The sequence below is a fragment of the Strongylocentrotus purpuratus genome, unplaced genomic scaffold (assembly GCF_000002235.5).
Source record: "Strongylocentrotus purpuratus isolate Spur 01 unplaced genomic scaffold, Spur_5.0 spur5_scaffold_21, whole genome shotgun sequence".
Lineage (NCBI taxonomy): Eukaryota > Metazoa > Echinodermata > Echinoidea > Camarodonta > Strongylocentrotidae > Strongylocentrotus > Strongylocentrotus purpuratus.
In genome coordinates this window covers 9473900-9486084 of record NW_022145607.1, presented here as the reverse complement: position 1 = coordinate 9486084, position 12185 = coordinate 9473900, and the positions used below count along the sequence as shown (strand labels likewise).

General features: G+C 37.7%; 1 protein-coding gene across 1 annotated transcript; it reads left to right on the top strand.

The window, feature by feature from the left end:
• Positions 1–4883: 4883 nt before the first annotated feature.
• LOC115927852 (cilia- and flagella-associated protein 251-like) lies at positions 4884–7722 on the top strand. The gene is made up of 3 exons (XM_030994124.1): positions 4884–5322; positions 7239–7400; positions 7709–7722. The coding sequence occupies exons 1-3, from the start codon at positions 4884–4886 to the stop codon at positions 7720–7722; spliced, it is 615 nt and encodes a 204-aa protein (XP_030849984.1).
• The last annotated feature ends 4463 nt before the right edge of the window (positions 7723–12185 follow it).

Sequence of the window (12185 nt, the reverse complement as noted above, 5' to 3'; positions counted from 1 at the left end):
ATTTTATTACCTTATTTGCATAAATTACCATAAATATGCAAATGAGTGAATTTTTCAGAAAATTTAAATTATCATATTATACTATACACTTCACTTGACATGCATGCAAATTTTCGCGGAGATCGGCTCGTTTCACGGCCGAGATCTTAAGGGGGCCATAATGCCCCCCCCCCCCCGGCCGTACTAAGACCTCAAATAGCCCGGCATTTTTAGGGTTAACTAATCCTACTTTTGACTTTTACAATATCCAATACATGTTTTAAATCTGCTTCATTCTTAATTATTAATATTTACACCCCCTATACTAACACCTTTCATATCTGAAATTTCCCTGAATACCAACTCTGTGCATGTTTCCTTTGCTCTTCATAAATACCAACAAAATGATAGTACACACTCAGGTGGTGTGTTTTCCTTTTGCAGGCTGAAAATATAATTTTGTGTGAATCCCATCATAAACAAGAGGTACTGAAAACTCCCCTGAAAAGATTAGAACTGGCAATTGCCTTTTTGATATTTGGAATTATATCGACCGTTAGGAATTTTCGCAACACGTTTTGAAAATTATGCGTAGAAAATGGTCTGGTTTTTAGTACCGTTTGATCGTACGTTTTGTGCTGCGCAAAGATTCAGTTTGCTTAATTTTGGCCATTAAAAGAATCGGGTTATTGATGTGTAAAACAAAATGCTCATGTACCTTTTACAGCTCATTTTATGAATGTTATTACCAAAGAAAACAAAAGTCAGTCTGTCACTCAATAGTGTCTGAAAGTAAAGTCTATGAATTAAAACGGGTTTCCTTGCATAATTTGAATACTATAGGAGACTGCAAACTATACATTTCACAGATAAGACACACGTGACATATTCATAGTCCCTGCAATATTCTGCATTAATTTGGTTTAGGCCGCAAGAGGGACACATTATCTTTAAGAGCAATACAATGATGTTTCTGTCTCAAATCTCTCATTTTTTTTCTTCGACTAATGTCGTTATTCAATTTTTTCAAAGCATAAAACAGTATAAGCAAATGTACAAAATGATGTATAAATACATTTGACAAAGAAAGGTACAATGAAAAACAAGATTCTAGTATTTAGTTGGTATTATTCTAGTATTTATTTAAGTTGGACATACCTCCATCTATCGAGAAATAAAATATACCTCTCTTATTGCGCATACAAAGATTGGTTGTTCAACTTCATAATGATATTTCAATTTCTTTTGAAAACATGGAAGTGATCAAGATCCCTTCAAACATTTAAAACATGAAAATATATGATGTTGTGCATCAAATAATGAAATTGAATGAGAAATAATTTCAACCTGGGATGACAAAGATGAAATTAATACTTGTTAACTTAATATTATTTTCAGGGTATATTTCTCAACATCATCTAAGAATCTTCTGAACAAAACGTACGTACATCAGAATGGGATATACCAACAGCCTTTGAATACTTATTGACAACAAGAAAATGGTAGTAGTAGTAGTAGTAGTAGTAGTAGTAGTAGTAGTAGTAGAATGGTTTTATTAGACAACTGCAAAATGGTAGCCCGAAAGCTAAATTACATTGCAAGTTTTACAAGTATTAAAAAGCATTTCAACAAAACTTAGATATATAGACAAGTACAAAAAATACACAGTCGGATAGATCGTAACTCCCTATAATATTACATATTCCCTACTTGCAAACAAATTGATGATACAAATAAAATAGATTCGGCATTATTATTATTTTTGTAATCATTGTTAAGTGATGAATATTCATATTTTAAATAGAAATTTAGGCTGATTAACTGAGTTATAACAAGTAAATACTGATTATTAGAAGATTTGTTGAATTTCGAACCGTAATGCACATTGAATGTCTATAAAGCTACAAATATATACGGATTTACCATAAAAAACATGATTAAACAATTACTGAAAGGGAGGGAAAAGGTCAGGGAGAGAACGATTTAAAGAGAGAGGGTTAAGTAAGAAAGAAAAACAGGAAGACCTGCCGAAGATGGGAGAGAGGGAGAGAGAGATAGAGAGGGAGGGAGTGGAATGAGAAGAATGGAACAGTTAGAACTGTGAAGACATGGAGGAGAGGAATGATGATGAAAGTAAGACGACAAAGGGAAAGCTATTAGAAAGAAATTATAAAGTAAATTACAAGTTGTGAGTTATTTGGAACTGAAAATACCTTAACTTTGTCGAAAAATAACATTAAAAGGAATAATGTAAATTTGATTCCAATTAACAACTTATTTTGAAAGAATACTTTTCCATTTCTTTTGGGAAATTGGAACTTTAAAGAGTTTGTCAACATACAACACCTACTCTCTTAAAAAAAAGAGTGAATTTTCAAAATCACGGACGTCACTCCTCTGGAGAGTGAAAATGGAGTGAAAATAGAGTGAACACACTCTTTTTTCTTAGAAAGCTTCTAAAATCAAACGATTTTCACTCAAACAAGTGATCACGGACGTCACTCCCAAGAAAGTGAAAATAGAGTGAAAATTCACTCTCTTTTTTTAAGAGAGTACTTAAGTAACTTTGCTCATGCTACAATAATTCCTTCTTCGATTTGTCTTAGATGGTCTTAGCAAATATGCTTCCATTTTAAAGGTATAACCGATATAATTACATCGAAGATTTAATTTATTGACAAACTCAGAATGTGAGAAGAATTGCAGCTGATGAATTAATTTAAGTTAAAAGTCAGTCAATTGTTTTTTTTGTTTTTGTTTTTATGATTAACAATAATTGTTGTCATGGAATTGGACAAATTGACCCCTCGCCCGTTAAAAAATCCTAATCACTTTTTAGAATTTTACACAGATGAAGCAGATATTGTGATAAGGGCTTTCAAATACTCACAAAATTGTAGTCTGTGTCAAAAAGAATGGAGTAATGCGTAAATGCGATCATGGACCTGTTGCGATATAGAAATCAACTTATTACGACCCCCTCCCCACGAACGTGTTTATATGTCTGTATAATTATGTTGGGATCGCTTGCACCTCAAAAATCACTATATTGATAATAGATAGTTATTCCATAAATGACAAGCTGATATTTAGATATTGTTTTTGTCATACAGGTTAGTCAATCTGTACCTAAACAGACCTACTAAGTGTTCGTCAGTAACCCGTCAAGGCCGTTTATGCAGCCGAGATTCACGATTTCCAGGCGTCGCTCCTAAGTGTACTCAGCATCGTAAGTTTATAATTTGTTTATTATATCTTTCTCCACTTGTGGAATTGAAAGACTTTATCCGCATGACACATTTTTTTCTTCTTTGGGTTTCCTCACATTAAAAATATCTTGCAATCATGGATACAAGAAGAATATACTATTGGATGGCTTTAGGGTCAATACAAGGAAATATTGAACGAAATATTTCTGCATATTGAGTTCGATATTTCATGTATTGGCCGAAATAAGCCATTCAATAGTATGACTATTATTTCAAAATAAAAAATATCAAAATTTGGAGCCTTTTTTCATTACGGCTTCGCATGGTCTATTGTGCAAAGTTAACACACCTTGAAAGCCGCTGAAATATAGTGTTTGATCCATATTGGCCTGCTGCTTACTCCATACCATGTTCATTTTTTTATCAAAATTAAAATGAAATTAGTGTTAGGCTATTGGCGACATTAAATTCAATATTATGGGAAACATCTCCACGTATCTTTTACATAAGATAGCTGGAGAAAATTTGATTCCATGTTTTGTCAACGTCAAAATATAAGGAACAGGGTTCTGTATATGTGCGTATCATATGTGTATATCCATTATCTATGCTGTCCCTGTATTAACCCTTATCGTACTGGGGCCTGGGAGCCCCCCCCCCCCCCCCTGGAATTTTAAATTGTCGTTTCTACGCAACTACGCACCTAAGTCCTATACGCATATTTTGATACCATTTTCGTCGAAATCAGATATACTTGTAAGGTGTCACATTAGTCGTATGCGCATGTCATCAAAGAGTGCTATAATTGCCTTTTCATGTACAAGCAAAAATGTGAACACAGGTTTAGATTTCTTCAAACAAGTGTGAGATATAAATTGATATCAACTTGCTTTGATATGTTCCCGAACAAATACATTACAAATAAAACAATAGATATAATAAGAAAATAAAATGATGAAATATGCGTATTCATAATTTATGCAAATTAACCTTTGCATTTCCAAATAGAAAAATGATGAAATGTCATGAATTTGAAATGAAGGAAATGTTTATTCAATGCATTTTCAAGATTCTTCGAAAGTCTGGAGACAAATATGTACATTTTTCTGTAAAATGTATGAAATTAGCATTTGTATAATCAATTAGGCTATAATGACAACAACTTGCATATTAGGAAAAACGAATTGTACCATCTTTTCTTACGTGAATATCTTCAAACATGCAAATTTTCGTGTTCATCGGACATTCGACGACCGAGATCATAGCGGCATCTCCCAGCCGCCCCTCCCCAGTCAGGGAGGTGCTCAAACTAAGTAACCCAGTACAGTAATGGTTAAAAGGTTATCCTAATTTTATTAAAAAATAATCCCAAAATAATGTTTTCATTAATGCACCCATTATTGACAAGAGTATTTTTCTCTTCTAGCGTTTTGCATCAAAATTATGATTTATATTAATAGATCATGCATGGCCATTTTCAGACAGTCTGAGCTCAGGCAGAAAAAAAACTATACGAGAACTGCTATATTGGGTCATAATGATTTTGAAAGACAATGTCCGGATCTTTTTTTTTTTTAAGTATACGAGCAATTATATCTAAAAAGTTGTAAGGGATCCGAGCCTTGTTCGACTGAATTCACATAAATCCTGTGATTTCGTTTAATCGGACTGGACTTTTTTCTTTCTCCAGACAACATGATGCTAGTTCTTGCGGTGGAAGAGGCCGAACTGGCCGCTTTAGAGGCCATACAGGATGTCGTTGTAGGAGCGGTGGAAGAGGAGGAAGGAGCGGTGGAAGAGGAGATAGGAGTGGTGGTGGACGAGGTGGAGATGGAGATTGAGGTTCAACGCATGGAAGAGGTGGAGGAGGAGGCAGCATGGGAAGAGAACGAGGAGGAGGAGTGGCACCTACATTGGAGCGCAGAGGACGACACCGAGGAGGAGAGGGAAGAGGAGCCGAGGGGAGATTATGGAGCAGAGGAAGGGGTGGCGAGGGAGGACGAGGAGGAGGAGTGGCACCTCCACTGGAGTGCGTCGGAGGACACTGAGGAGGAGGAGAGGGAAGAGGAGGAGCCGAGGGCAGAGGAAGGGGTGGCGAGGGAGGACGAGGAGGAGGAGTGGCACCTCCATTGGAGTGCGTCGGAGGACACTGAGGAGGAGGAGAGGGAAGAGGAGGAGCCGAGGGGAGAGGAAGGGGTAGAGGGAGGGGTGGCGGTGGGGGAACAGGTGTAGAGTATGGGGTAGAGGGAGGGGTGGCGGTGGGGGAACAGGGATAGAGTATGGGGTAGAGGGAGGGGTGGCGGTGGGGGAACAGGGGTAGAGTATGGGGTAGAGGGAGGGGTGGCGGTGGGGGAACAGGTGTAGAGTATGGGGTAGAGGGAGGGTGGCGGTGGGGGAACAGGGGTAGAGTATGGGGTAGAGGGAGGGGTGGTGGTGGGGGAACAGGGGTAGTTATACATTTATTTTACCCATGTGAGCAATATGTTTTGTTTTATTTTGTCTTTACTTTTGTTATTTTGTATTCATGTTATCCACAGTATTATTGCTGTCATAGCAATCATTGCTTCATTATTACTATTATTACTTTTTTTCATATGATTTATTCATGAGAGACAATAGACACAATAATGACAAAGTTTCATCCCACTCAGTTGAGCTTTAAAGGTAAACCACAGTGTGTGACTGGTCTCGCCGTGGTATAGTGGTTCAGTGTCTCAGCTTCAATCGGGAGGTTGAAAAATTGTATCCTAGCCTGGCTCTACAGTCCTTTGGCAAGATGTTTAAATATAACCACAATGTTCGTTGAGTCAAATGATTGTCTGCGTCATGGTATAGTGGTTCAATCAATGAATTACAATTAAGCAGTTGAGGGATCAAAACCCAGCCTGGCATGAATACCGTTTGGCAAATTATTTAATCTGCATATTGTCATTCTTCATCCAGGTGTAGATTGACATTATTGTCCAATTGATTTAAAACACTGTGGTTTACCTTTAAAATGGGGGTAGCTACTGGCTATCTAGATCTTCATTTAGATATTCTGGAACACAAAGTGTGAAAACCCAATGTTAAAGGACTGCAACAAGTCGCTCAAAAATTTCAGTCAATGCCGATGTTGGCTTTTTTGTTGGCATTTTCGTTTTGCTTATACTACCCACAATTAGCCGGCTCATGTATTTTTATTTTTAATGAAATAATAAATTAACCGTCACCATATTTTTTTTAAAGTGGAGCTGAATTGGTATGAATGTATTGGCTAAATTTCACACATTTTGGGGTCTAAAATTACCTTTATAGCAATTTTAGGTTCTAAAGGGCACTATAAATGTCATAGATAAGAATAAGAGCAATAACCATGCACTTTGAAGGCATTTGCGGTCTGAAAACAGAACTCAACTATCCCTTTAAACGATTTTGAAAATTTAAAAAAGAAAATCTATTAATGGGGTATATAATTTCATTTTCCTCCAACGTGGATGAAATTTTCTCCATCAAATACGCTAAGCTATTTTGCCCCAAACCCTCCAACAAACTTTTCTCCAAAATGCATTAACATATTATAACAGAATAACTTTAAAGGCCTAACCTATTTATAAATTAAAAATTAGCAAAATAATATAGTTTTCAAAGACTCGAGGAGAAGAAATCTTATGACAAAATATTCTAAATAGAAAGAAAAAAATATATATATAGCTTAAGAAAAGAAATCACAGATAGCATTAGCCCACTCGTGCAAATGCATTTGACAAAGGGAATCTACAGCCTGCCCCCAGTGCAAAATGTACGTCAGTTTTTAATCAACAAAAATAGTTTTGCCTTGCCCCTTCCCACAAATCCTTATATGAAATCCTTCAAGACCATAATAAAAATCACATAAAAGGTTATACAAAGTTTTGGTATGGGGTCATGAATTTGGTTCAAATGAACATATTGGGCGTAAAGCGGGGTGTTAAGATCACGTAATCTCACACTGACTTCACCTTATCCACTCACCTTCATCCATTGGTCAGCTGGTTTAACTTCTTTCTTTTCTTGCTCCCAACCTCCAAGGGGAGTCTCCAGCCATTTCATGTGAAGATGGTGCAGAAGGGAATCTGTGTTTGGAGCCATCAACTGTTCTCCTGGATCCTGCTTGTCACTTGATCTGTGATGACCCAAACATCAGGTTTCGACACTGGATGGATGAGAAGCAGATTTCATTGGATCATGGTGGTAAGAAAGTCATGTGTAGCATTTGCTTCTCATTTTAAGGGTGTTTTAGGGCTGGGCCAAATACAGAATACCCCATTTTAGGGGGGGGGGGATATTTCGATCCGATTTGCATTTCTTTGGCAGTGTTTGCATCATGCAAACCTTCGTTGGCTGTTCAAATTAAAAAAGATAAAAACGAAGGAAAACATGAGAGGAAGCGGGTATTCTATATGTAGGTAGATAAGAATTTTGAATAAGCACTCTCCTTAATTTTTAAAATTCCTGTTACTGTCCTTTTCCGTATATATTCCATTCCTTTGGGATTTTAGGATTCCAGTCATAAAGCGATATTAAGGGTTTATTAGGTTACTAGCTTTATATGCCTCTTGCCCAACTGCATTGCACGTTTGACACACATATAAGTTAATGTAAAGATATTTCTTCGAGGAAAAGGTACATGAGTAACGCCTGACCGGCTGGCTGAGTTTAGCTTTGTATCAAGACTATCCCTTTCAGAGGCCTATTGGTATTATGCCTTGCTGGAGATAGTGACTTACGAATAATGCGGCTTCGGTTGTTATATAGGAATTGTCTTTCGTATATTTACTTTTAATTTTAAGATCCATGATCTTTGACATATTGATATTCTTCGTAATTTCAGGTTTTCTATTTTTTCTGTAAGTAGTCAAGGTGCTCGATCGTTTATGTAGTTAATTTCTGTCTGGGAGATGTTCGCCTACCGGCACCCGGCCCAATCAAGTGGTCTGTCACCCATTATTATAGGGCTACCATATATAAGTTTTCCTGGAATACATAACCCCAGAAATTTCATATATTTATTGAATATTTGTGGAAAGTTTCATTTGATATATATATATATTGATAGATAAGTTAGTATTTCGCATGATGTTTAGATGTCCTTTTTCTCTGGTGTTTGTTATTGGGTCTTGAACGGTATGTCTATGGTACGCCCGATCAGGGACTCTTTTATTGACTTTTGAGTTTTTTGTATTTTTTACAATATGTAAGGCTTTGCAAAAGAATTTAAGGTAGGTAATGCTTGTATGTGAGATGGTGGGCTGTAAATGACGAACCTACCGGGCCATACCCCTTAAATAAATTGTAGGTGATCAGCAAGCCTAGCCAGTTGCTATTTTTAAAATATTTTCTATGGTTTCCCTGACACTAACGCGTGGTAACTACATTTTGTTTGTAATACATAGTTGAAGCTTGTACCTTCCTTTATTATAATTAATGGTAAGGATCTGGTGTGATGTGAATAATAATAAGCCTATATTAACGGCACGCCCTATCATTTGCCATTTTTGTTTTTATACGTTGAGCGTGGTTCAGTCATGTACTCGATTCCCTTTTATTCTTTTTTTCTGTAAGGCTCATTAGAACTTAATGTAGTAAGATACTAGCTGGGGACTGGGAGACGGTGTCCTATGAAAACTGGGCCTACCGGGCCACGCCCTTTAGACTGTAGGTGAACAGCACGCCCAGTCAGTATCTCTCTATTTCTTCTCTTATAATATGCAGAGCTTAGCTCTGTAAGAAGCTTCCCTTTTGACCCTTCTTTTTCTGTAAGGCTAATTAGGGTAGTTAATTACTGGCTGGGAGACGTTATTTAGTGAATAACGAGCCTACCGGGCCCCGTCCCATTAACTTTAGGTGAAAGGCAGACCCAGTCAGTTGCTTTGTTTATACTTTTATTTATGTAGACCTTTGTTCTGTCAGAAACTTAATTATTTTTAGATGTTGTAAGGCTAACTGAAATATAGGATAGTATTACTGGCTGGGATACGGTATCATGTGAATAATGAGCCTACCGGGCCCCGCCCCATAAACTGTATGCGAACGGCACGCCAAGTCAGTAGCTTTTTTCTTTTCTACTCTCATTTATTTAGAGCTTTGCTCTGTAAGAAACTTATTTTTTCTTCTTTTTCTGTGAAGCGAATTAGAAGTTAGTGTAGATAACTCTTAGCTGGGAGACGGTGACCTGTGAATAATAAGCCTATCGGGCCCCGCCCCTTCAACTGTAGCCTGAACGGCACGCCCAGACAGTTGCTTTAATATATGTATATGTATATATGTATATATATATATATATATATATATATATATATAAAATGTAGAGCTTTGCTCTGTCAGAAACTTAATTATTTTTGTTCTTGTTAAGCTAACTAGAATGGAGTGTAGTTTTATTACTGGCTGGCAGACAGTGACATGTGAATAATAATCCTACCGGGCCCGCCCCTTAAACTGAAGGTGGACAGCACGCCCAGGCAGTAGCTTTTTTTCTTTTCGTCTGTCTTATATGCAGAGCCTTGTTCTGTAAGAAACTTAAATTTTCTTCTTTTTCTGTAGGGCTATTTAAAGTTTAACGTAGTTAACTCTTAGTTGGGAGACGGTGACCTGTGAACAATAAGACTACCGGGCCCCGCCCTTTAAACTGTAGTTGCTTTTTTTATTTTTATTTATGTAGAGTTTCGTTCTGTCGGGAACTCAATTATTTTTTGGGGGTTAAGGCTAACTAGAATATCGGGTAGGTAATCATTTGATGGGAGGCGATGTCCTGTGAAGAATGAGCCTACCGGGCCCCGCCCCTTAAACTATAGGTGAACAGCGCACCAAGTCACTTGCCATTTTGGTGAAGAGGTTAGTTTCATCAGGTACTGATTGTTCACAAAATAATCGAAAGGCTCACCAGATTTACTTTAGTAATTTTTTAGTCTGGCCAATTTTGAGTACTTCTTGTCTCACAATTGTTACTGTAATGCCGTAGACAGTACAGCCAGCGACGTGCAGGGTGATGAACAGTTGTAGATGCCTTGAGAGTTATGGGAGATCAGATTAGATGATACATGGGCTAGCTGTAGTAGTAAGTAGGGTATAACCTGTCTAACTAGAGCACCTGTGAATGATGTTCTAGCTGGTCTTGTACCTTAAATTGCTGGAGAACGGTGCAGCAAGATCAGGCATTTTGTTCCTTCTTTCTTTTCCTTCATTGTTTTCCTTCTTTTTTCTCTCGGTATGGCTTGTTCGTAGTTTAAGGTGCTTGCTATGTGTCATCATGCCATTCTCTTCATGATTGTGACAGCTCAACGGAAACTTAATTATTTTTTGTTCTTGTAAGGCTAACTAGAATATAGGGTAGTTAATTACTGGCTGAGAGACGGTGACCTGTGAACAATGAGCCTACCGGGCCCCGCCCCTTAAACTGTATAGTTGCTTTTTTAATTTTATTTATGTAGAGTTTCGTTCTGTTAGGAACTTAATTATTTTTTGGGGGGGTTAAGGCTAACTAGAATATGGGGTAGTTAATCATTTGATGGGAGTCGGCGGTGTCCTGTGAAGAATGAGCTTACCAGGCCCCGCCCCTTAAACTGTAGAGTTGCTTTTTTAATTTTATTTATGTAGAGTTTTTTTCTATCAGAAACTTAATTATTTTTTGTTCTTGTAAGGCTAGCTAGAATATAGGGTAGTTAATTACTGGCTGAGAGACGGTGACCTGTGAATAATGATCCTACCGGTCCCCGCCCCTTAAACTGTAGGTGAATAGCACGCCCAGGCAGTAGCTTTATTTTTTTTCCTCTCTCATGTATGCAGAGCCTTGTTCTGTAAGAAACTTAATTTGTCTTCTTTTTCTGTAGGGCTAATAAAATGTTAGAGTAGTTAACTCTTAGTTGGAAGACGGTGACCTGTGAACCATGAGCCTACCGGGCCCCGCCCCTTAAACTGTAGGTGAATAGCACGCCCAGGCAGTAGCTTTATTTTTTTCCTCTCTCATGTATGCAGAGCCTTGTTCTGTAAGAAACTTAATTTGTCTTCTTTTTCTGTAGGGCTAATTAAATGTTAGAGTAGTTAACTCTTAGTTGGGAGACAGTGACCTGTGAACGATGAGCCTACCGGGCCCCGCCACTTAAACTGTAGTTGCTTTTGTAATTTTATTTATGTAGAGTTTTTTTTCTGTCAGAAACTTAATTATGTTTGTATTGCTGTAAGGCTAACTAGAATATAGGGTAGTTAATCATTTGGTGGGAGGCGGTGTCCTGTCAAGAATGAGCCTACCGGGCTCCGCCCCTTAAACTATAGGAGAACAGCGCACCCAGTCACATGCTATTTTGGTGATGAGGTTAGTTTCATCAGGTACTGATTGTTCACAAAATAATCGAAAGGCTCACCAGAATTTACTTTAGTTATTTTTTAGTCTGGCCAATTTTGAGTACTTCTTGTCTCACAATTGTTACTGTAATGCCGTAGACAGTACAGCCAGCGACGTACAGGGTGATGAACAGTTGTAGATGCCTTGAGAGTTATGGGAGATCAGGTTAGATGATACATGGGCTAGCTGTAGTAGTAAGTAGGGTATAACCTGTCTTACTAGAGTACCTGTGAATGATGTTCTAGCTGGTCTTGTACCTTAAATTGCTGGAGAACGGTGCAGCAAGATCAGGCATTTTGTTCCTTCTTTCTTTTCCTTCATTGTTTTCCTTCTTTTTTCTCTCGGTAGGGCTTGTTCGTAGTTTAAGGTGCTTGCTATGTGTCATCATGCCATTCTCTTCATGCTCGTGACAGATCAACGGCTCGCCCAATCAGATGCTTTGTTTTATTTATTCATATGTAGTTTTTTTCTATCAGAAACTTATTTATGTTTTCTTCTTGTAAGGCTAGCTAGAATATAGGGTAGTTAATTACTGGCTGAGAGACGGTGACCTGTGAATAATGATCCTACCGGTCCCCGCCCCCTAAACTATAGGTGAACAGCGCACCCAGTCACATGCTATTTTGGTGATAAGGTTA

What these genes read in the sequence shown, in the direction of transcription:
- LOC115927852 (XM_030994124.1), top strand. Translation starts at nt 4,884, where the DNA reads ATGATGCTAGTTCTTGCGGTGGAAGAGGCCGAACTGGCCGCTTTAGAG. An exon ending in GGAGTGGCACCTCCATTGGA is followed by an intron (nt 5,323 to 7,238) that starts GTGCGTCGGAGG and finishes CCAACCTCCAAG; the next exon opens with GGGAGTCTCCAGCCATTTCA.